At 42.1% G+C, this 27,500-nt stretch overlaps 1 protein-coding gene across 2 annotated transcripts in view; it reads right to left on the bottom strand.

Moving 5' to 3' along the window:
* Positions 1-27,500, bottom strand: part of CD44 (CD44 molecule (Indian blood group)) — a 284,952-nt gene that overhangs the window by 92,208 nt on the left and 165,244 nt on the right. For both annotated transcript variants that reach the window (XM_044082648.1, XM_044082649.1), the window contains exon 3: positions 12,650-12,789. In XM_044082648.1, coding sequence (XP_043938583.1) covers positions 12,650-12,789 — 140 coding nt within the window. The remainder of the gene's footprint in view (positions 1-12,649; positions 12,790-27,500) is intronic.

Below are 27,500 nucleotides of genomic sequence, written 5' to 3'. Positions count from 1 at the left end.
TCTGAAGTACAGGCCAACACTAAGGGACTCTGGCTAACAAAGTTTGCAGATGACTGCAAACTGGGAGCCATTATTGAATCCCCAAAGGATGTGGATATTCTACAAAAAGGCCTTACAGAAACAGATGCCTGGTGCCAGAGTCATGGGCTCCAGCTTAATGCCATGAAATGTATAGTTATCCCCTTTGGAAAAAAACATGTACCCATGAACTGCCACATAGGTGGCAGGACACTAAACATCGAAAGTGTGATGAGAGACTTAGGGACACAAGTGGGCAGTGGTCTCACTTTCGATAACCACATCACCACAACAGTCAGGAAATCCTTCTATGTGGCACACCTCATCACTAAGGGCTTTTCATCCAGAAAAAAAGAGGTCATTGTCCCACTGTACTCATCCCTCATTAGACCCATTATAGAGTATAATGCCCCATTTGGTATGTACCTCACAAGACATCTGCAACAGCTGGAAAGGCCACAGAAATACCTCACTAAAAGAATCACAGGCCTAAAGCAGATGCCATATGTTGACCGTCTTAAAAAAACTCCAGCTATACTCTGTGGCATATCGTCTACTCAGAGGTGATCTCTGCTTAACATACAAGGCCATGTCAAACCCTGAGCTGTTGGACATGCTCAACGTAAAGAAATCCCAATCCCTCAGAGCCACATGCTCCAGGGATCTAAACCTGATCATCACAATCAACAAAACATGCTGGAGGGATAGGCTCCTGACCCAGAGACTCCCCATACTCTGGAATAGACTGCCCATACATGTCAAGCAGAGCGCCTCATTGGCCCTCTTCAAAAGGAACTGTGATGATTGGATGGGAGATAGGAAATTCACCCCGGGGATCATGTCAGTCGCCCTGCTAGACAGGGGCCCAGAGAAGTAAATATTGTGGGAAGAAATTTCCAGGGAATTGTTATGGCTAGGCTTGCATAAGCCTTAGGGCCGATAGCCTAGTACCAACCTATGAACCTATAATATTGACAAAGCAGATATTCTGATAAGAAGTGATTGCTTCTATATATTATACATGACATTTCCCTTAAATATATATTTCAGCCTTGCAGCTTACATGCACACACACACACACACACACACACACACACACACACACACACACACACACACACACACACACACTGCTTGTCAGGCTGACCTTTTATTTAGTTGATTCTTTTCATCTCAATTTGAACCCACATCATATTTTCCCAGCCTTTTCACTTCAATAAAAATATTCAAGAGGCAAAAAATAAATATATTTTAACCCCTCAAGCCCTTTTAACTTGCAGCAAACAGATGAAACTATTTATACTTTTTGTGGAACTAACTCTACACCTTCATGCAGGGACAGTTGCTCCCAGTCGGCAGCTGCACCCACCAGAGTTACCTATTCTAAAATAAGTTAACCATGCTGACATGTTAAATCCTGTGTTCCACTTGCACAGTTTGCTATATGGCCTTATCTTAACTCTATTTCCCTCCCAGATATAAAATCAATTTGCATGCTTTCAGCAAATTTTATCTTTTAGCTTTAAGAAAAAGTGCACTAGCTACCCTTAGATAAGTAAATAAACTAAATTGTGTAATTTTATATTTAATGTACTGAAGTACTCTGGTTGCTGGGTAATAAATTATTTGTACAGCTACTGAATTCCCAGAGTTTCAAACTTTATTTTCATCCCAGTTTCCCTTTAACAGTTAAATATATAATGCCTTGTACATTTCACACATAACACACTGTTCAGATATTTCCAGATTAGTGGTTTGCATCTGCAAACTCTCTGGTTCCAAAGGCGTTAACTAGTGGAAAAAACAAACAAAAAGAAAGCAACTTTGCAAATGCAATAAAGAACCCTTGCCCATGTCCTTGTCAGACATTTTATAATTAACTGCTTGGACATGTTTTCTCTTTATCTTAAAATCAGATAGTAATGGAAAAAAATCAACAGCTAATTTATGATAACTTTGCAAATGTGAGAAATAAGTACTATTTTCATACTTTTCATCATTTTGTCTTGTTTTTCAAGACTATTCACTTATGAAAATCTGCTGTACACAGCTAAAACGAAGGACATTAATCTAGGCATCCAACTCTACAAACAGGGGGGAAATTAACCTTTCATTTTATATCTAATATGATAAATATATTTTTACATTCTCTAGCAGCCTAGGATCACAATCTTGTTTTAACTTTAACTTGCTTCTTTCCAATGTTTCCTGTCTTGTTACAGTTTAAAGCCTGGATGCATTATATTTAAGGTAATGTACTTCTTACTTTAACATGAATAAAATACAATCATTCACTGACAACACTCTTCCACTTCACATTTTAAAATATCTCTGACTACATACTACACAGAACTGCTTTAGAATACAAAATGCAATTTACATCATGAAGATTTTTTTAGAAATGCTAATAAAAACAAAACTTTTTTTTATTTTATTTACAGTTACTTCCTCAGTCACTTCATTTTTCCTTCTAAACATTAAACACAGAGATACTTGAACACAGACACAATATGATACCTTTTATTGGACCAATGTACGTTTTGTAATTACTTGAGCTTTTGAGCTGATATGAGCTCTTCATTACAAGTTAGTTTATGATGTTAAATACAGTGCTTAAATATCCACGTGTGCCTAGAAATGAAAGCACATCATTTATTTCCAATTGGCTAAAAAAAGAAATATTGAACAATGCTTCTTTGAAATACATGTAACTCACACTACACCTTAGAGGCAGACACTTGTGTGTGTGTGAGAGAGAGAGAGAAAAACTGTATAACAGGGCCATGAAGTGCTGTAAATATATGAAAGTTTGGCATGTTACATAAGAGTTATTGGTCATTTAGCAGGGAAGATAATACTCAGACACACTGTTCTGACATTTAATGAAACAATAAATCTCAAAACAAGAAATGTGTAAGTTGTTGCTTTGGAACACTACCTGCGTTTCATGATTTTTGGAAATTATTTAGACTGAACTTATACATGAAGTTCTAAGACCACTAGTGTCTTTGTTTTTTTATGAGATTATTTAAATCCAGACAACGAAAACAAGAATTATAATTTGCATGTTGTTAATCTGTCTAAACAAGTAATCTTTGTGAGACGGATGTTTTAACAGAAAATATAAATTAGCAAAAATCTCTAGTTCACAATGATAAAAAAGGCAGAGACTACCAAAGGCATAAGATACATGGTTAGATATGGCTACTGTATGAAATTAATGCACTATATAGTCTGTGGTCTAGCTAACTGAGGGAATGAGACAAAAAAGGGGTAAGAGAAAGAAAAGAAAAGAAAATATTGTTATGTGAGCCTAAGGTTCTGAATAACAGTAGAATTCTAAATATGTCACAAAGTAGGTTTACACTTTAGAGACCATCCCTTAGTTTAACACAATCTACACATTACCAGCCCCTTTCTGACACTTCATGTACAACCATAATTAGCATGTCTAAATTACAATTGATGGGAATGATGCCTTACACTGCTCCCAGCCATTCAGTAGGTTTTACCTTGTTTTCCTCCCGATCATCTTGATCTCCCAACACCAGTCTCTGATTCAAGTCCAAGGGGCTACTGATACTTCTAGTTATTTCCTGGGCTTTCTTTTGCAACAATGGAAACAGTTACACTGGCAAAGACCCTCTATAGGTTTTGTTATTGAGAGGAGAATGTAAAGCAGAGTCCCCTTTAACTTGCTAACTCACTCTTGGTTGGCTTAACTTTGTTTTATTAACTCTTTAGCCAGTTTGGCATCCAAACATGCCTTTGACTCTCCAGAAAAAACAACTTTTCTGAAGACGGCTAGATACAGAAACTTGAATTTCACTCTTGCCTCTTCACATGCCTGGTTGTTCAGACAAACTTTATTCACTGTACACTTGGTGGAAAAGAAGCATCATTTTCTACAATTACTGTGGTGTCCCTAGTTTTTTATACTTTTCCATTCTGACACAGTTTTGTCAGGAACACAGCCTTTTGTTGGTATGCAAGAACTTTCATTAATGTAGGTCTTGGCTACGTTACAATGGCCAGATTTGGAGCACTGACATAATGTTCTCCCTTAATTAACTTCTGCTGTGGAACAGAAGTCCAGTTGATTATTTATTCTTTCATAAAACTGTATGCTCTGTCTTCTAGCTCTACTATATTTTGAAACTATTCTTCTTGAGAGGCGTCATGTTCAGCCAGTCTTTCTTCATTTCATACTCTGATTTCCACAGTTTTATCAGCTTATCTGAATAGAAAATTAAAGCTACAATTATATTTCTAGCCCTTTGTCATTTGATTTTAAATATTCCTCCAGTGCCTCACTCATTTTAAACACCTCCAAGTGGCTTGTTATATTTATTTCCTTTTGAAATGGTTTTTGCTATACAACTTCAATGTTCTTTTCAGCCAGAACTTTTTCTTCTTTTTTTTTTGATTGATTGTCTCTTACCTTCTCAATATATGTAGCCTGCCTACAAGTCAGTAAATAAATTTTACCCAAATTGATCGTGTCTACTGCATTTTTAATATCATCTCAGTTTTCACACTGAGATAGAAGGAAATCCCCAAGTTCAAACCGATTACATGTGTAGATCTACAATTGTAGGACTGCATACATACCTGCTGACCTCACCAGACCCAAACATAGTGAAAGTTTTAAAACATGAGAAGAACAAGTCTAAGAGGACTCCCCTACTTAGTATAGCAGAAGGATATCGGTGTCAAGCAGGAATGGAAATCAAATCAGAAGTAAACAAAATTCATGCAGAAACTGAATGTGCCAAAAAACAAAAGAAAGAGTTTAAGGGGAAGGATAAAAAAAATGATCTACTTCAACAATTGGCTCAGCTTCTGGTTTTAGTCCAGGGGTACCCAGTATCTGTCAGTCTGGGAGTATATGGTAGACAGACGTTAGTGCTTTGCTAGAGATGGTCTGCAACTGTCCCCCCATAGTCTTTCAGATACTAGCAAAGGCCTTTGCCTCCCCATAGTGCTCTTTTTTTAAGCAATGTCAAAACAACAAATATTCAAATGTAACAAAGCCTAACTGAGACAAACTCAGGGCTGTGCTGCTTAATGCTACAGGTTTATGCACAAAACTGCACTCTCTGAAAGCACTCCTAACCTTAGAGGATGCTGACACCTGTACAGTTATCAAGACATGGTTCAAGGCTGCTGAGAGCACCCTGGCCAAGCAAGGCTACAATGTCCTCTACACATTCAGAACTCAAAATGAGCATGAAGAAACCAAAGGTGGAGATAAAGCCATCTTCATTAAAACCAAATATACTTTGAGATTGGTCAACAGCATGACTCGAACTACTCCATGTCCAATTAATTATTAAGCCAGTACTATACCACATCATTGCTAGCTATAGATCCCCCACCATGAACCAGGATAAGCACACTGCCTACCAATGATTTACTCACAATACAGCCCAACACCTTAGTCATGGGGGATTTCAACTATCCTTCCATAGAGTGGGGGACATACTGAAGCAAAAAAGAGGTTCCTGGACTTTAACAAAATTGCTCTGAAACAGATAGTTTGCACCCACACCAACATGGGGGAGTCACTGTGCTTCCCCATGTGTGATGCTCTCTCTGGTTAGGTCAGACCACAAATTGGTCTTGTTTGAAGTAACTACTGGAACGGACACCCACACAGGAACAAAAATTATAAAAAACTCTACCAAAGCTAACTACAGCCTACTAAGCGATGGTATAAAAAGCTTCACCCCACCTGCAATTGCAGACATCAATAATCACTATGCAGAAGTGTACGCAAATGTCCTGTACAAAGACTTAAGCAATTGCATAAACTCTGCTTTATCTGACCAGTTCAAAACCAGGTCTTCCCGTAAAAATAAGCCACTGTGGTGGACTTCAAGAATAAACAAATTATACAGCAAGAGGAAAAAACTATTGTCCAAAAGCAAGAGGAATATCAATCTACAGAGGCAGAGTTCCTCATAGCCCTAAACAAGAAAATTAGAAATCTTTTAAAATCTTCTAAAGCAAATTATGAAACTAAACTGCATCCCTAGCCAAGGATAATCATAAGACTTTTTTTAACTACATCCAAAGTCTAAAAGGGAATGCCGAGCTATGTGCTGAACTGGTTGTAGATGGGATCACTCATACTACACTGGAAGATATCACCAACCTGCTAGCTAATAGATTCAGTGCAAACTTCACCATCCCATCACCACCTTCCATATCCTAAAGCATACCTGACACCAACCCTCTACCTAGTATCTCTAGACAGCAGGTCATCTCTGCACTCGCTAAGGGTAAAAACACGGCTTCACTGGGACCAGATAACATCTCAGGTTGTTTACTAAACAATCTAAAACAAGACCCAGTGGAACCACTTGGTGTTCTCTTTCATCATAGCTTGAGAACTGGCTATGTTCCTGCAGAATGAAGAACAGCAACAATAATTCCCCCCGCACAAAAAGGGGCCATCAACGGACCCCGGAAACTACAAACCCATATGTCTAACTAGCCTCATCTGCAAGGTAATGGAAAGAATCACAAGGGCGTAGGCAACCTCCAAATGCTGGATCCAACCCAGCTTAACTTCATTAAGGGTAGAGCATGCTTATTAAACCTGGTGGACTTCGAGAATGTCAGCAAAGCCACCTGGTGGACTTCTTTGAGAATGTCACCAAAGCCACGGATGAAGACTGCCTAACCCGACTGCGGCAAGGCTTTCAACACAATTCCCCATTCTGGCATCACTGAGAAACTCTGCCAGACAGGGATTAGCCCTTACACTACTAGATGGGTAGCCAATTGGCTCAATGACAGAATACACTCTGTCAAAACTGGTTACTCCACCTCCACCAGTAGACCAGTCACCAGTGAAGTACCACAGAGGTCTGTGCTGGGCCCCTTACTGTTTTGCATCTATTTCACAGAAGTCCAGACCAAAGTAGATGCCTTTGGCTCAACAAATTCATTGATTGCAAACTAGGAGCAATCATTGAGTCCCCAATGATGTCAACATATTACAAGAAGGGCTAACACAAAGACATGACTGGTGCCAAAGCCATGGTCTAAGGTTTCACACTAAAAATACAGGGATTCCAAACCATGACATACAGGGACAGGCTGGAAGCCCTGTCACTTTACTCTGTATCTTATAGGCTGCAGAGATGTGACTTGTGCTTGGCTTATAGATAATCTCCAACCCTGCCCTAATGGAAATGCTGCACATCTGCAGGTCAAATGGCCCAAGAGTCCCTCACGCTAGGAATCTCAACCTAGCTTGTGACATTAACAGAATATATTAGAGAGACAGATGTGTCTCCCATAGACTGCTGCATCTCTGGAATACACTTATTATTCACATAAAACAGAGCTCCTCACTGACCCTAGTCAAACTCAACCTAGATAACTGGATGGGAAACTGGAAATTTGCCCCTGTGGTGGCACCCATCCCCCCCCCCCAATGGAAATCAGTAGCCAATGTTGATTACAGATCTGCTCTCTACATAAATTCATTCTGCAAACTACCCAAAAAGAACAAATGGGGATACTTGGGATTAGCAAGGTTAGACTTGTAAATGTTCTAGGCTGCTAGTCAAGTAATCACCTATGATCCTAGGAGAAGACAAGAAATTTGGAAGGGGCATAAATATTGTTGCAGGGATAGAAAACTGTTGGAACAATGTCATTTTACAAAAAGAAGACAAACATAATAAACTTGACTTATGCAGAGTGCCTTAAGGCCGTTTCCCTCTGCTCAGTCTCCTATAGATTGCTAGGGGTGATCAATGCCCGACTTACAAAGCATCCACAAACTGCACACTTATGAAGCTCTTGCATATTCGTAAGTCAAACAGTACCACAAATACATGGTATAGGGACCTGAAGTTTTGTCTGCGACTCAAACTGAACATGATAGACTGACAGATATATGTGTCCCTCAGACTTATCTTCCTATAGAACAGGCTCTCAAGCTGAGTTTGTCTATTAACCAGTTTAAGCACAGCCTAGACAAGTGGAGAATAGGAAATTTACACTGGGCTTGGAACCCATGTCCCTTATGGGCAGAGGTAGCTTCTAAATGCCTGGCCTGGATACAGGACATCATCATTCTTTCGGGAAAACTTGGCTTGGCTTAGAAAGGCCCCCTCGGGTTATCCGCTTAGTAGCAATCTATGAATTTAAGCTGGCCAGGATCTGATGCAGGAATGGTTAAAGACAAGTGAATTTAAACCAAAAGATGAAAGGTTACTGTTGGTGGCCCAGGACAGTGGACTACATACATGTTGGTTTACAAAGTCCAATGAGCATGTGGGAGAAACAGACAAATGTAGGTTCTAGAAAACAAAATAGGAATCAGTTGCATATCTTGTTGCTGGGTGTGATACATTAATGGCAGAGGGCCTGTATACTGGAAGGCATAATAATGTGGCAACACTGTTGCACTGGAGATTGAGCAACATTACAATACTGAAGTAGCTGAGAACCATTGGATACATGAGCCACAAAACATCGTAGAGAATGATGAAGCTTAAAGCACATGGGATCACCCATTACCAACAGTTCAAAAAACAGGTGTGAGAAAACCAGATAAACTAACCTATGTAAAGGAAACAAAAGTAACATTGATCACTGAAACTGCTACACTCCGTGATTAGTGTCTTAAGTACAGAGAGACACAAAGTCATAAAATACCAGGATTTGTAGGTAGAAATGAGGGCAATGTGGAAGGATACCCATACAGTTTCAATAGTAGTAGGTGCAATGAGTCTCATAAAAAAGAATTTACAGTCGTATTTAGATATGTCACCAATACATGTAACTCCATATGAAATGCAGGAGTCCATTCAGAGTACACGGCAGGTGCTGTAAAGAGCACGTTTGGTTAACATCAAAGATAAAAGCAGCACTAATGTCATGAACTTTAATCATACTTTGACTTAGGAACAGGGTTCATTCCCATCATGGTATTAGAAACCAAAACGACTAAGAGAAATTAAACCAAAGGACAGCTCTAATCAGCCGACTGCTAAGGTTACTGTCATCTTGGAAGTCACTTTCCCTTTATTCAGGGCTCTGATTTCTTTCCACAGCCTCATGATAAATCAAGTGAAAGAAGTGGCAGTCCTCCAAACTGCTCATAAGCATGGGTTAACAAGACTGGGCATCTTGTGATGGACTACATCCCGCCCAGGATTCATTCCATACCATATAGACAGGCCCTGGCTTCCCTACAACATCTGAAGATGATAAAATGTACAACAGAAAATGAAGGAAGGAATGAAGGAATTCGTTCCGATGGATGTCATCATGCAAAGAATGGACAAAATAAATCCTGACGGCTCTAAACCATCGTACTCTGTCTCTCCCAGCATGAAGAAAATCACTCAAAGTTGTACATGGGAAGAAATGTTAGAAGACTTACTGCAGACATCTGGAAATGATGTGGGAGATGGTGGCAAGTGAATATTAACCGAATCAAAGGGCTGGTCTACAGGGCAGAAATATAGTGACAATGAGGCAAATATAGTGGATATATACCAAGAGTTGTACTAAAACCTGGCTCAGAATGCATCAGTACATAACCAGCAAGTAAATGAAGCAGATACTAACTTAAGGTGACCAACCCATAAGAAGCACCACAGCAGATAGTGTCCTGTTAGACAAGTGTATTTCTAAACGATATACACTACATTTATTACACTTAAGGAATGTCTTATCCATCATGTTTTTTATACTACTTTTTTATGAAGTACAGTTTAGGACAACCCGCTATGAAATCTTCAGACAGTGCAAATTCTATTCTTCTGGTAGGAAAGTTCTCACTTCTAAACATCCTTATAAAGAAGTTATAAAAGGCCTAGTTAATAAAATATTAAGTAAATATGTATTCAAGACCTCAAATGCAATGAACCAGAGAGGTAACCAATTCAAGACAGCAAAGTATACAAAACCAAATTGTAAAAAAAGAAGCTGTAGCTCTCACCTGGAACAAAATCACAGACATAACCTTACAAAATGCAAATTACGCTGATGTGAGAGTTTTCAAAGGGAAAATAATTATAATAGAACAAAACAGCTCACGTGGACACTAACTCTAAATAAACAAAAATGAAATAAGCTAGTAACACAGTTAGTGACTTTAACACAGTGAATTTATTGACATATTTACACACTAAAATTCTGAGAATCGCTGCCTTCATTAGATTAATGAAATAGTTGGCTAGTCAACGTCATCTTTTTGGGAAAAGCCAGTCAAGATATGGTAAGGCTTTTATTTAAGTGCAAGTGTGCATGTGTGCCCATAACAAAAAGGGAAAAGGTTCTACAGCAGATGCGTGCCAAACCATACCAGAAAGACCCTGCAAAAATAAACACCATCACCAGTAAAAAATTACAACTTTCCCCTAAATGAAGACATCTAGGAAGATATGCAAATCTTCTATTAAGGATATGCAAGTGTTCCAGCTAACTAGCTTTTGAATGCACAGTATCCCATATGTCTTATTAATGCCTTCAAGCCAACAAACCAAGAACTGGATAAGCCCAGAAAGAGGGAAATCGGCTTATCTACATCTAGTGTAGTCTGGCATTATTGACCCTAATGCATTAGTAAAGACTTGTGTCTTTCGGCTTATCCCGGCTAGAGGTCGCCACAGCGGAACTCCGGTCCGCTAATGTTTGGTAGTGAATTTTTACGTGCCGAGTTACCAGCCCTGACGCACAACCTTCAACGAAGGCTTGTCCATTCACGCATGCCTCCACACAGAAGACGCTCAACCTGAGAATCGAACGGGACAACGTCTTGCTGTGAGGTGACAACGCTACCGCAACACCACTACATACCAAAGGCAGCTGACTGCTGGTGTCAAATTCCAAAGGAAAAAGCCTGATGACACTGTGTGAACTAATAATCAAGTAACTGCAGTACAAATATCCGTTAAACAAATATTCTCTGAAGAAAATAATGTTAGCAGCTATACAGCTTGTGGAATACCCACGGACAGCAACATTTCACCTCTGATGTTTCACTGCCTGATGGCAAACGAGAAAGTCAGTTGGCAATCCACTGGGAAAAAGTTTACTATGTAACTGTCACGCTTTCCTCCTCCACAGCAAAAGAAAATAATAGCGGTCCTTTCCTCTTGTAGAGTAGAATCTGAGCTGATACTACATATCTAGATAGTGAGGGGACCCTCTGTACCATAAATACTGCCCACCATAATAAAGTACAGAAAAATGAAAGACACTAGTACTGCACAAATCTCACAAGGAAACATGTAATGGTCCAAAAGAACATCCAATTTTTTTATAAAAAAGTTACACTTCCCTATAACTAAGGACTTAAATGAAGATCTTGCTGGTGGAGGTGACTTGTACCTCCCTCTCTGCAGAAAGAGTATGAGCAATTCCCCCCTGATTTGTTCAAGTACCATACAATGGACTGGCTGCCATACAGAACCAAATGAGGCTCCAGAAGCAGCATTCCTTCTAGAACCATCACAGCCAGAAAGGCAGCAATAACATAAAGATGATGAGGTACAGCTCATTGCCCAGGGGTAGCAACCTTTTTTGGGCTGTGGAAAGGTTAAGATAATCTCCCTTCCACAACTGCGATTCATGCATCTATAGGATCTGCACTGGGTATAGTGGCATGGAGAGGAGTCTACCTAGATAGTAGTGGGGACTGATCATGTTTCCAGAGCCCAGCAGCAAAAAGATGCACCAAGAAAGGATCTATGTGTCAAGTTGCCAATGGCATATAGTCCACAGCAATACACACAACCTCAAGGATGTAAAAGGCAGTGTGAAAACAATGGCTGCACTCAAGGCCAGAAGGTACTGCAGGGTTCAGCCCATAATCCTTTACTGTACCCTCACCAAGGTTGCCTACCAGACCAACTATATCGGATACCCAAGAGTTAGCACAACAAAAATTCAGTCAAATGTTTGTAAATGACAGCCTGGGAACACACATTTCTGAAATGAAAACATTCAAGCTTGTCACTTTACAAGCAAGTGAGAAACTAAAAACAAAAAGAGTTTTTGTGGCAGCAAGTCCCCTTGCATACCTTGCATTACTGCTTTCACTCTGAGGTCACTAACATGTCTGAGAAGCCACTATGAATGACAGACAATGTACTCCCTTGTCTCTCAATTTTTCTGAAGCACATTGCCCTCAGACATCCCAGCACTTAACGAGATGCGAATAAATAAAATATCGTTCCACTGTAAGGGATCCCCTGCACACATTTACCAATATATAACTTGTACCTCCTTCAAAGCACCGGAAATCATACAGCTTGTTTTTTGTTCAGAAAACAAGACTCACTCATGTTGCGTCTTTTGGCTTTTCCCAGTTAGGGGTCGCCACAGCGGAACTCCGGTCTGCTAATGATTGGCAGTAGATATTTACGTGCAGGGTTGCCGGCCCTGATGCACAACCTTCAACGAAGGTACGCCCATTCATGCATGACTCCACACAGAAGACACTCTAGCTGAGAACTGAACAGGATAACGTCTTACTGTGAGGCGACAACACTACCGAAGTGCCAAAACAAGACTCACTCATGCTTATATAAAATGCAGTCAGTTTGCTATCACATTTAAATCCTCATGCTACTGCAAACAAAAGGTGAATAAATACCTGATCCATTGAAACAGTAAACATCATATTTGTCACTGAAATGGGTTGAGTTCAGAAGTATGACTCCTGTTGCATTAGCAGCACAATTAAAATGAGATTCTTGCCGAACAATGGCAACATGACCTTCAATCCAACCGTATCTGCAAATAAAATAAAACAAACAAAAAAACAAGGTTATGTGAGATACTCACTATAATGACACATATTTTACATGTGAGCATCTCTCTGTAAGATAAACAGCACTGCCCAAGAAGTAGGACAGCTCATACTTTCTTTCCACGCAACACCTCTAAACTCTACCCCCGTGGTCATTCCAGTCACTAGAAATAGAAGGGTGAACCCACACCTTCCAGTCTTTGTTTTTTTCCTGCTGTACTCAAGCAAAAGTAAAAACCTTCAACTACCATGGCAGACAAAACTTCAAAACATGTCATGGGTGCAGGAATGGAAAACACAGGAAAAGGGGAAGAAGACGACTGAGATGCGCCTCGCAACCAGAGTTTTCACCTTGAGTCAGCAGTATGCTATTGTGATTTTCTTACATAACTCCTGCATCTTACTTCAAGATGGTCTGGCTGCAGAACAAGCACAATGGCAACCCTAGCTTTATCCATGGACCTCTAATGGAGACCTTAGGAATAACAATGGACTATGAAGCAATGCTTTTCAGAACTAATGAAATAAAGGAACCTCACGATCTGAAAGCTGAATTCAATTTGTAATGTTAATAAATGTAAGAAACAAAAAAAGTTGCAGCCATACAAATGCCATTCAAAGGAATATCCTGAAGACAACTTTAAAGGGACAATCCCACGGATTTGATTCAGCCTTTGTTAAGTAGCCTTTCGGGCATTTTATGACCCGACTGCTGCTGCCATTCTACAAAGAGCATCAGTAATGCAAAGCTTTTAAAACATTAGTAAACAGAGTTTTTTTTGTTTCTTTCATTTCATATTTTATCCTGTGGTGATTGTGAATCCTGGCCAACTACAACAACTTTATGACATGGCTTCTACCTATAGAAAGCACCTGAGTGAGGTAAACTAGTGGAAACCATATTTCTCTTTCTTTCATTTCAGGTTTTACGGTGTTGTGATTTTTGAATACTAGCATGGTGCAGTGACTTTCTGACCCGCTAGTAATTCTATAAAAAGCAAGTGTATGGCAGAAGGTTGGAGCATTAGTAGACGCACTCTTCTATTCCTTTTTCAATTTCTAGTTTGATATGTGCCTATTTCTGACTACTACTAGACAAATGCACTATTTTTTATGAGCAGGTTGCTTGTACATCTGTAGAAACATGAGTGACGCAAACTTTAAAAATTAATATACACTCATCTTTTCCTTTCACTTCATATTTAATTTTTTGCTGCTCTGGACCTACTAGCCAAATGCACTTCCCAGTGTGCATCATGCATCTTAGTGAGTTAGTGTGTTGTATTCTTTGTCTTTTAACCTTATATCTGCATGAATCTGTTTCTAATTCCACTGTTATTATATACAAACAAATAATGGAAATGGTAATGTAAAGCGTTTGGCATCATTCTAACAGTTTGCAGTACTTAACGAGTGTCAGATTCCAGGTCTGACAATGATTAATCCTACATTGTAATCTTTAAACCGTTTCCATTCCAACTAACTCGCATGACAGCATACCTCTCAAATTTTTAGCACAATAAATCTGGACAAAGTCTAAAATATTAGGGTACAAATGCCCAAAAATATAGACAAAGTTTAAATATTGCTCCCATAACTTAACAAAAGTTGCTAGAATAATAGGATTTCTTAGTGTGCATTTTCTGAAGGATATGAAAGTCAATCCTCAGTGATTTGCCAGAAAGTCAAACTTTTACGAGAACAGACCAAAAATGTGAGGCAACAATGTGGACAGTTGAGAGGTATGTATGCTAGTGATGACAGAGCAAAGTGACAGAAAGTACAGTTAGGTAAAATCTTACCATAACAGTTGATGTCCTCTTCACTGCTGCACTATTTGGTACAGAAGTGATGTATCACCATGGGCAGCCTGTTGCTTGGCCAGTATAAATAAGCTCAACAGGGATCTCCTGGTTGTGCCGTATGTCACATTTATGCTCTCCCACAGAACACATGGCATAAAAGGGACTTTATGGATGTAACTACCTAAAACTGCAATGCCCTAGAAGAGAACAGTCATCATAAGACAAAGGAGTCTACACACATCCAGAAGGAAACAAAATGCAGAATAAACAAGAGGGGGATGAAGGCAGGGAGTGAATACTGCAACAATGAAGAGGAGGACATCTACTGTTATGGTCCAATTTTACACAACTGTACTATGTCATTCTATATCACTGTTACATTATTCGGTACAGAAGGGAGAGTAAAAAAGCTCAAGAAACAGAATGGGAGGTGGAAGGCTGAGAAGAGCACTCAACATACCCACCCACACAAAATGGTTTCAGCAAAACCTGCTCTGGCCCTAGAAACCATATCCAAATAATAATGTTTAGTAAAGATATGCAGTGACGACCAAGTAACAGCTTCAAGGATAGAATTTATGTCCAACCCTTGAGGAAGGCACCAGAAGGGACAACAGCCCTAGTGGAATGAGCTCTAAGTACAATTTGCCGTGAAAAGAATAGCAAAAGGAAATTGCCTTGGATATCCAGGAGGAGAAAGTTTGTTTAAAAACAGCCAAACCCAAAGATCTGGAAAGAAAGGAAACAAAAAGCTGATCAGACCTGCAAACAGTCCTACCCCTGGGTTCACTAATCTTCCGTGCAGGACTAGCTTAGTCCTGCAAGGAAGCACCAGCTTAGGAGCAAGACGGCAGCGCACCATGCATATTAATGAAGGTGCGCTGCCCGACCTCCTAGGCTTACATGGAGCATGTATGAGTGCAGGGGGCGTGTCAGAGAGCAGAGCTCTCAGAATAAACATGCCCCTGCAATGTAGAACAGCAGAAAGTGGAAATAAATAAGTGAGACCACTCACAGGTGCCTACATATCCCCACCAACAGTCTCCCATGTGTACAACAGCAACAGTACATAGAAATCAAATGAAGAAACACCTTAATTTTTTTTTTTAAATCCGAGTACAGATAACCGTAGGTGCATGGGTGTGCCCATTGCTTAGCTACTGTTAAAGCAGCTTAAAAGGCTGAAGAGGATAACAAGGAAGATATATGCAAATGAAGCAGTACAACAATAGTGTAGTGGGCAGAGAAATCGCCTAATGAGCAGGCATTCCTGGTTCGAGTCCCACTGCAGCACAGTCTACTTTACAGGGCAAAGCACGTTATAACCAATATTTTTGTTGCAAAACCCACGAAATAACATATTTATGAACTGGAGTACTGCATTAAATGCACATATGAAAAGTCAGTGTCATAATGAATAAGGGAGTAGTAAGCAGGTGTAAGCACAGATAAGCAGTAGTAAGCATAAGTAAGCACTTGTAAGCGTGTTTAAGTGCGTTTGCATGGGGGTAAGCATTGCCTACACAGATTAAGCAAAGTAGAAGCTAAATGAGTGTAAGAAACTATAACTTGACGTAAGCAGTGCTTACCACCGCGCAAACCGCTTACAACTGCTTTAAAGTGCCTTAATCACTCTGTATCCAATGGGCCTTTGTCTGCCCAGCAACATAATAAACAGTCATGCATGTCTCGAACCCAGGACCCTATACACCATAGTCCCAGTAGCTATCCACCAAGCCATCACAGAAGTACAGAAGAATGAGATAGTAGTAAACATGTCCTCACCATAGTATAACCAAACTGAACCTGTGAAAGGTATAAGTATACAGTCATATGTGCCATAACAGACTACATAACATAAATATGTGAAATGGAGTACAGCAGTAATCCCAGCAGTGAGGTGTACTTGTAAAAGAGTGTCAAAGTCCCCAGTAAAACACAAGGACCCCACACAGTGTACGTACACATCAATCAGGGATACTAGGCATACATATAAGGTGTAATGAATAATAACACAATGCCAAAAAGGCATTATAATGAAGGTCTACTGTAGGCAACACCAAGCATTGCACAGGCCAGCTTAGCAGGTGTGAGCAATGTGTACACCAGCTAACTCTTTGTGCTCAGTGGCATACCCCTTTAAACAATGCCAACCTTAGGTAAGAAGGCTTGCCCATAGCTTAGCCTTTTCAAAACCAGCCAATCAAGGAAAAGTGCAGGACATCGGCCCTACTTAAACCCAAGAGCAGGAATATAGCTCATAACTGGTTGCAGCTTCCCCTTGCAGGCACTAAGTGGAGAAGGAGTGCGCATCCGGGCGCAGCGCTGGTGCATCCAGGAGTCCAAGATCATGGCTGGACTCCTAGTTAAAGACAATGCACAGAGACTGCTGCAGGGCCAGTACCACGGCTCCCAATATAAGGCGAAGGCCTGGGACCATCTCGCCCGCAACCTCACCAGTGCCACTGGCATACCCCAAACTGGTGAGCAGGTCAGACACCACTATGCCGACCTGAAGCAGTGGAAGGGGGACCTCCTGGAGGAGTGGCTCCAAGAGGCTAGAGCATCAGGGGATGTCCCAGCCGTGTGTAAGTATCAGTCCACTACCTGTTTAATAATTGCCAGCTCAGGTATATCATGGATAGGTATGGCTAAATATTCCTCTTATGTTCTCCACAGCTGCAATGGAGCGGGCCTTGAACCAGCAGTCCCACATCTGCCGCATGGCACAGTTGCGATGGGAGGCAGGTTAGTAATACTCATGCCTTTTACTGGCATAGGAAATAAAAAGAAAAGTAGTAGTAGTAAAGTAATTGCTAGTATAAAACCTGCATTGTTCAAGGCAAGTACTGCATACACAAGAGAATATAAGAGTCTCATATTGTTAATATGGCAATAAAAGGTGTAAAAGCCTGACAAAACAGGTCTAACTGCTGGACTTTATGTGCATATTCTGGTATCATATGGTAATGTAGATTTGCAATCATGTAATAATACTGTAGTATTAAGCACCATTACCCACACCATGCACCATAATGTGAATGTGTAGGAATGCCTGTATATGACAGGTGTAATCCCCAGAGACCATTTAGTACAACTGAGAAACACAGACAGTAAAGGGGGAAATGCAGACAACAAAACTCGAATAACACTTGCAACTGAGATGTGAACTGATGTTTTATTAGCACATATAGCCAGAGTTTGAATCCTGCCAGTGGTAGTAGTCTGCATACAGCATTATAAACCACAACTGTACAGATATGTCCAGACTGTCTATTAAAGTGGCCCATATCTAATGCCTATCAACCTGTCCCCCTGGGAAATCAGTGAGATGATCCCAGACATATAGGCAGCAAACAGGAAATACAACTGATTGACACACATCTATAACAACAAACCTGGTACACTAGCAACTCCTCAATACCTTATGTGACTAAGAAGCCACGTATGTCCCATTTACACCCCAATCTGTTAAACTATGGTCAGAGTGTGTACAGTAACAGAGTGAGATGTATCTGCATAATACTAATGTGTAACTTGGAACCTTGTGTGGCAACAGTCAGGTAGTGCTAACAAACACTGCTCCCACAGGTACATTGGATACAAACACTGTGCTGTGAAATACAGACCAATATAACCTGTACTGGTACCGTCCACCCTGGCATTGTAGGGGTTTGTGAGTGTTGCAGTTTCTCTGAATAATAAAGTATCACTGGTCACCTTTGCCCACACTGCGCTACATAATATAACTGTGTAGGAAAGCATGTATATGTGTGTGTCAGGTCAATAAAGGTGGAAGAGGCCAATATTCTAGATATGTCCAGGCATACCAGCATGTGGTCAACACATGGCCAGAGTCTGTGCAGAAAGAGTTGGACAGCATAGTGCAAAACATCCACCGGAATCCGGCCATATGAGTACAAAAAGTTAGTCAGTGTTAACAAACATTCCCTCCACAGGTATACCAGGTAAGAGGTGTATACTGCAGGTAAAACTGGTTCAAGTGTAATGATGTTGACAGCCATATCAGTGTCCAATATAGGTCTATAGGGTAGTATAGTAAGACTTGCAAGGTACAGATAGCACTGACTAGGAAAGTAATGTGGAGTACAGGAATATACAACTTGTTAATTGACTTCTTTCTCTCCCCCCACCTTATCTCCAACGATAATCAACATACCCACCACAACTGGTATGTACTGACTCTGATAACGGCCAATCATTTGATAAATATTCTAATGGTTCCCATGCATGTGCCATATTGAATTATTCCAACATTGTTGGCATGGTGCCATCAACGTACCTGCATGCTGTACTTATTACCACTGTGGTCCCATATATGCAGGTGTTCTGTTTGCTAAGCGACTGTTCCGTACCTGGTGTCTGGGTTAATGGGAATATCTATGCATGCAGTTATACCTAACCCTGGAATGTGTTGACTATTACTAATCTATATATGATGTTGAAATCTCCATATATGATGTTGAAATCTAAACACTATAGCAACCTTTAGGAAGGCCGGTCCCAGTGGACCCACCTGTCCCACCTCAGCTGGCCGAGGCACCGGGCACCAGCATGTCTGGGGCCCAACTCCACACCTCCCTGTCTATTGGTCCTGCACCAACTTCAGGTGGAACCACCTCAGGGGATAGGGCCCCCCCCCCCCCGGGAGAGGGCGCGGAGAGGCACCTGTCACCAGTCGCCAGGTCTGGGTCATGGTACGTAGAGCGAACAACCAGATCGGTGATCTTCTACACCAGCTTGAGGGCCATGTGTCACGATCAGAGAGTTAGCCTGGCTCTGTGGCTCAGGCCCCAGCACAGCCACCTTCAGGGCTGTGGAGGTGCAGTGGTGAATGCCCATGAGTGGAGACCTCTGTCCCACTGTTACCACTAGGGGGCTTGCGGGCGTCCGATATCCCAACACCCCTCCCCATCAAAGTGTTTACCCCCATGTCACATACCACCCCCTGTATGCGTCTTGTGTGTCTTGTCTGTTAACCTACCCAACCTGCCTCCCCAAATATACTTACTACCCCTCCCCATCATCCCACTCCCACCTGAAAAAAAGGGCAATCTGTTCCCACAAAAAAATCTCTCCACACACATAGCTGTCCATTTTGCACGTGTCCACTGGATACATGTAATCTGGTCTAATTGGCATCACAAAGAAGTTTTATTGTCTTCACCCCTCTCCCAGGGGTTCGAATGTCCAAATCTACCTCCAAATTCAGTGTATATGTACAGCTGTTGCTGTAGAAGAAATGGGCAGCTATAGACCTTCCCTACATCCTTCCTGCACATCCCTAGCTATTTTCTCTACTGTCTTTCCCTCTTTGTGCCCCTTTTTCACCACATTCCTATCAACCTTTTTTTCTTTTCTTTTAAAGAAATTAGCACGGGGGTAAGAAGGAGTAAGCTGTTTTAAGCAGCAATAAGAGGGTTTAAGCCTGTTTGCACAGCAGTAAGCACTGCCCACACAAGTTAAGCAATTTAGAAGCTAACTTGAGTATAAGAAACTGTAACCGGAAGTTAGCAGTGCTTACCTCCACGCAAACTCGCTTACAACTGCTTTAAAGGGCCTTAATCACTCTGTATCCAATGGACCATGTTCTGCCCAGCACCAAATAAACAGCCTCTGCAAGGCTCAAACCCAGAACCCTGCAAACCATAGGCAAAGTGATTTACCACTAAGTCACGACAGATATAAATAACTCTGATGTTATCACAAACATATCATTCAGCACAAACATTAGATATATATATGTGTGTGTGTGTGTGTGTGTGTGTGTGTGTGTGTGTGTGTGTGTGTGTGTATATATATATATATATATATATATATATATATATATATATACACATAAAACTTAATAGATATATACCTATCTCTCTCCATGCATACATCTATACATATATGTCTATATATGTCTATATATATATATATATATATATATATATATATATGTATATGTGTGTGTATATATATATATATATATATATATATATATATATATATATACACATACATATATATGCATACATATATATATATATATATATATATATATATATATATATACACATGCATATATATATATATATATATATATATAGAGAGAGAGAGAGAGAGAGATAAATATATATAGATATGTATATACAGATATATATTTATAGATATAATACAGAACATAAAGATACATATGAACACAGGCACCGTTAATGGGGTTGAGGGGGCTCAAGCAACATCTGTCTTACACGTATTGATATCTCTCTCACCCAGCAAAGCTGGTCTGCCCTGCAATACATTACCAACTGCTGCTATATGGAACATCTGTTCAACACCACCCTCACATGTGCCACTCACAGACTGACCTTACATATACTGGGCTGCTACACAGTTTGGTCTGATGGCTGTTTGTGGTATGGTACGTGTGTGTGTATGGCCCTACAAACATGTACGCCAATACGGTACCATACAGTGGAGCAGCATGTAACATCAGATAGGACGGGACCTAGAACAATGACATCTACCAGTCTGTACATAGGCTAAAGTACATATTAACAATACACACACTGTCGACATTTACCATAAGTACACAGACCTCAGTACTGTACAAACATCCAAAGAATGTCCAGGTTATGTCATCAAATGTAACTCCTACTGTACATAACATGTGCAGCAGTCTGATATCTCACTGGCTTATCAGATATGATGACACTAATTATGGTGTACAGCACATATGCATCACTTCATGCACGACATATGTACACAGGTTGACAGAGTTGTAGCTGGAAGCACATACACAGGGCCAATAATGACATGCTGCTGTGATAACCCCATACATTTACGGTCATAACAGGGTTTGTTGCAACATATGTCCTAGGAGGGATAAGAAGCCAGTAACAGTCATGGCTTTCACCATCTACAGACTGCAATCCTCATACTACCTTCTGCAGTCCACACATAGATGTTCCATTGGTAACACATGAAACCAAAGACACAACACACTGTCCTGTCTGCAGATGTCCCTGCAGATGGGGATTCCTCATAAACATGGAACTGACATGGCAGGTATTGAGACATGTAGGACAGTCATATCCACACACACACACACACACACACACACACACACACACACACACACACACACACACACACTGTTAAATCAACAGTACCCCAAATGCAGTATAGCAACACTTACAGTCTGTAGTCACGTCAGGCACATCCCCCTCCTGTGTGTTGCCCTGTTTCCACAGTGTATGTCGTTAGAGTTAAATCCCCAATCCATCTGAGATGCTGTTTGCCAAACAACAGATTTAGTTCCTGCTCACAGTGAATGAAAAGGGCCAACACCAACATGATGTTCCTAGATATTGCAGTGTGTTTCCATGCAACTAGCTATGGTAATGTTACCACTGCTGTTCCACATGCAATCAGCTAGGGGAGGGCTGCAATTTGTGCAGAGGCCATCAGCTGATCATGAGCATCACTTAAAATACACATGCTGCTGTGAAACAAAGCAGGTGTATGTCTCCACATCCACCAGAGAGGGAGTGGGAGAGGCAGACAGAGGCAAAGACAAGTCAAGGAGTGGTGGGAGAGTAAAACCTAAGCATGTTTGTGTCATACACCTACCAGCACAGGGTATCAAACCCCGATGACTATGTAGTGCTATCACATTTTTATGCAGTTATTGGATGCGCCACATGGGTTACCTGTTGTGGAGCCCTCAGAACATATATGTGATGGTGACTGACATCTGCAAAAGGGATACGGTAGCTATAAGGTAGGTGATGTACACGTGCCTGTCCGCATGAACAGGTGCCAGCATCAACACAGCCACACTTTCACAGGGACGCACACACACTGACCCAGTTGGCAGGGCCAGGATTACAACCCATCAGTAGTGGAATTGCCACAACACATCACTGTGCAGGTATCACATGCACCACACGGGTCATACGAGGGTTGTGTGGGCAAAGGGTATGGGGAAGTGTCTGACATCAGACAGCATGCTTCAGTATGCCCATACAGGTTGTAGGGAGTATGGATGTCAACATACGCACCATACAAAACGCACACAAACACACAGGGTGCCAGTACTGACATGCATGGGTGCATGTCTGCAGGGGTGTGTGGTGGCCGACTGTGCCAGACTGCTGTACAAGGCTAGGCAATGGGTATACCTTGGCATCAGGTCACATGACAATGGTCTGCATTGTGGCTCAGGCTGTAGTGTCTGCATTTGCCCACACAGGTGGGTATTATATCCCCCATCGTCACTTGGGTGACTATTGTGTGTGGCGTGCATCGCTTGCCATGTATGTGTTCCTTAGTCAATGACATGGACAGTGTCTGGGATGTGCACACCTTCCACATGCATGCACAGTGACATGTGAAACTGTACCTGGGGTGTCTGGCTCATGTTGTGAACACAGATCATCATCAGATGTGCCAGTCTTGCCCACCTGTGGCAAGAACTGGTAATGGGTAGCAGGTTTACCCTGCACCTAAATTGATAGCATGCCAACAGCATTGCCTGGTGTCAGTGGCATCTGTCAATACAGGGCATGTTGTCAGGCATGGTATGTCCTTTGTGGGTCACATGTGATGGCACCAGAGGTGTTTTAGGTGATGGACAGGGTGCCATGCCCTCTGTAGCCCACAGCTATCACCCCATAGTTACTATCAGTGGCCAATATGCAGTGTACTACCCACATATTGGCTGTTGCCTAGGCATGTGTGTGTATATGAGACATTGGTTCAGTGCGTGTTCTGAGTAATATTGGGGTTAACTGTGATTGCCTGGCCTTGATGTCACATCTATGAGTACGGCATTGCACCCCAGCCTCTCAGCTATTTCACATCTGTTATCCCTGTATGGTGGACATTGCGATATATAGCAGGGCCACCATATAAGAAATACGCAAAACCCACTCCACATTGGCCACAGGTGTCTCATACTCACAACCACCTCCATACAGGATATGTGTTATGCACACACACACACACACACACACACACACACACACACACACACACACACACACACACACACACACACACACACACACACACACACACACACACACACACACACACACACACGTCATGTCTGTGAATAGAACCCCTACCTAACTAGTTTCTTACACTACAGCAATACACAGTTATAGTACGCGCCACAGAAATTACTGGAGTACTCCTTCTCCAAAGGTGTATAGCACATTGGATGACATCAGCAGGATTGCCAAAGTAGGACATTCAAACTGTAGTGAGTGTGACTAGCCTAAAATGCGTTGCTCCCTACACAGACAGTGACACAAACACAAAACATCCACAACCGACATGTGTGAGTATAGAACCCCTAACAGAGATCTATATCATACTACAGCATGGAGCTGTTATAGGATGCAACACGGGGATTACTAGGGTACTCCTTCCCCAAAGGTGTATTTCACAATAAATTACATCAGCAGGATTGCCAAAGTAGGCCATTTGAAATGTACTGCGTGTGACTAGCCTCAAATGCATTGCTCTGTGCACAGACATTGAAACACACACAAAACATCCAGACCTGCCATGGGTGGGGATAGATCCCTACCACAGTTCTACATCACATTACAGCAGTACGCAGTTACAGGACATGCTACGAAGATTACTGGACTACAACCTTCCAAGAGGTGTATTTCTAGGTGGGTGACATCAGCAGCCTTGCCAAAGTTGAGTATATGAATTGTAAGGAGTGTGAATACCCTAAAAAGCATTGCTCTCTACACAGTCAGACACGCACTCAAACACATACACAGACACACACTCACACACACACAGTTGCCAAGTCTGGGGTTATAACTCCTACCTAACTAATTTATCACACTACAGCAGTTCACAGTTATGGAACATGCCATGGAGATTACTGGGCTACAACTCTCCCAAAGGTGTATTTCACACTGGATGACCTCAACAGGTTTGTCATAGTAGGGCTATGGGGAGGGTGGTGTGTGCACTGGCCATAACCCATTTATCTAGGGATGACACGCCACATGCGGCACATACTGGGTCATATGTCATTGGTACGTGTATACAGCTGCTAGATGACTACTTCCTTGTACAATCATGTTGCACAGCTGGCCCGTGCACCACACAGTCTGTAATGCTGACAAATACTGGTGGCTAGTATCTGCAGTGAGTGACATCTGCACCTTATGTGTTTAGGGTCCTTTGGCTGTATGCTGGGTGGGACAGGCCTAGATGGCTCCTTGTCACAGTCACCCTCTTCCACACATCTATGTACATCTACCTTTGGCTCATTATAGTGTGTTATCCTGACATATATGCCTGTATTCCTATCCACTGTGTGTGCAAGGCGTGAGTGGTGCATACTGACGAGTGTCTGCTCTAACAACTACAACTGCCAGATATGTCTGGTCCACTGGTGTTTGCAGTCATGGCCTTCATGTGTTTATGTGTGTGAGCATGCCCAGTATGGCCGTCTGTATTGAATTTGTGGATCGTGTCCAGGTAGTTTGTGCTGCACTGCTGACCTTTGTGTTGTACTCCAACAGGTAGCATGCTGTCTATGTGGGGTATCCATTGATCATTTGGCTTTGTCTGTTACTACATTTCTGCATAGCAGGGGGGGCACACCTGACTGTTTCTACATTTCTACACTGGAGTGGGGAGGCACACCTCACTGTTATTACATTACTATGTAGGATGGGGGGGCACACCTGACTATTTCTACACAGGGTTGGGGGGGCACATCTGACTATTACATTACTATGTAGGGGACACATGTGAAACTTGTACACATTTGCTATGACTGCACTGGTATGTCAGGTACTCCATTTCATTCTGTATTGCTAACTATAACACTGACTAGAGGCATACCAGTGTACTACAGATCATGGCTTTGGTTGCCCTACATATTTGTCTGACTTCCTACCCTTCAGAACTAACATCTCACTACCTGCCCTTCTGTGGTTTGTCTGTGTAGGTCTGGGGGGGGGGGGTTAACCATAGCAATCATTCTGGGGCCATGGCACAGGCTCTGTTTGGGTTTGTCTACACCTGTCCTGCTGGCTGAGACTGTTGTTGGATATGTGAATCATCCTGATTGGCATGTGTGGGTCATATGGACACACATGTAACTCTGCACATTTCCTGAAGTGGGTATTGTCACCCTGTGTAGTACTGGCTACTGTGGTGACTCCAGTATGTTATAGATGTCATGGTGCCACTATGGCTGTCTACTGTCTGCAGCCATAACATTCAGCCACCCAATTCCCTTGCATGCTCACATCCATATGATAGCTACAGGTAACAACACATTCTACTCCATTTGGCAATTGGTAGGTTGATTGACTTACCTTGAGGGTGTGCCAGACTTGCAGATGGTGCTGGAGGGCTGCCTATGTCAGATGCACATAGTACACTCCCTATACATGGTTGAGCACAGGTAGCGTCATATTTGGCATCCCTTTTACTGTATGTGCGAGTCAGAGAGAGGTGTTATTCCCTGGGTCCCTACTGTGTCAGTGCATGTGCTATGTGTTGCCTCTTTGCCAAGGCTAGGGCATACTAGGCATGCCTCCTTCTGCCTACTTGGGCATGCTCAGGTTGTTCCTCCTTCAGGTCACTCTGTGCCTGTGCAGGCCTTGGCATTGGTGGGGGGCTGTGTGGCCCCTGCCCCATACTGTTCCTGCTGCAGCTGTTTCCGCAGGATCATATATGTGTAGCAAAGCACATACCATAACAATTTGGGTACATGTATCTGGTGAATACTGCAAGGTTACACCGGATGTGTCTAGACGCCGGAACCGTGACTTGAGCATCCCAAACACACGCTCTATTATATGTCTGGCCTGTGCGTGTGCCTCATTATGACGTTGCTGTTCAGGTGTGTGTGCATTTCTGATGGGTGTCATTAGCCACAGCTCCAGTGTGTACCCAGCATCCCCTACTAGGTGACCATAGGGGATGTCCCCACTGGAAAATCTCTGGTACAGCTGCGTCAGATGCCATATGTGGGAATCGTCATAGCTTCCAGGGCAGCCAGCACACACATTCATTATAATGCCTTGGGCATCACATACGACCTGGCAGTTGATAGAGGGGATGCCCCTGCAGTTGATGTAGGCCCTACCCTGCTCACCGGGTGGTGCTTTGATGCATATGTGCATGCAGTCTATAGCACCCACTACCCCAGGGTATTCTGCTATTTGGTGGAAGAGATGAATATTGCTGGTCAACACCTCATGGGTGCTGAGGAAATATACCTGCTTACTGGCATTTGCTGACATGGAATCCAGGAACTGGTGGAATACTCTGGATGCTGATGCCTGTGAGATCCCCATGATATCTGCAGTGGTGCTTTGGGAGGTACCTGTGGCTAGTATACCTAGGCCTACACATACCACTGGGATGGGTTCCCCTTGGTCAGTCTGGTGTGTCAGGTGTGGCCGGCACAGCTCAACAATTTTCTGTAGGAGGTCTCTGTCCACCCTATAGCGCTCCACTATCTCCAGCTTATGTAGCCCCTGGTAGGTTACCCTAGGTCTATACACTCTTCTCCATCACCTCACTGTGGGTTGCTCGGCAGCATTCACATCCTTACCACCCTCAGCCTCTTGCACATGCTGTTCTATGTTGCCTGCTGCAGCCCTTCTCATTTTGCAGGTTTGTTTGTTAAAGTTTCCCCGCTTGTATACACCAGTGGTGTAGAGTGTGGGAAAAAAACAGAGGGGAAGATGTTTGCTTAGTTTATAGCAGTGTTCTGGGCTGGGCTGGTCTGCTGCCTGCGTAATTGGCTGATTCTGATACATTTCACCTGCCAGCTAAGCTAGTTCTCCTTGAATACCTTCCTACTGCTGTTTTCCCTTCCCATTGTCTCC

This window comes from Protopterus annectens, chromosome 9.part0, assembly GCF_019279795.1.
Source record: "Protopterus annectens isolate FY-2018-M chromosome 9.part0, PAN1.0, whole genome shotgun sequence".
In the NCBI taxonomy this organism is placed as follows: Eukaryota; Metazoa; Chordata; order Ceratodontiformes; family Protopteridae; genus Protopterus; species Protopterus annectens.
This window is presented reverse-complemented; position numbering and strand designations above follow the sequence as displayed.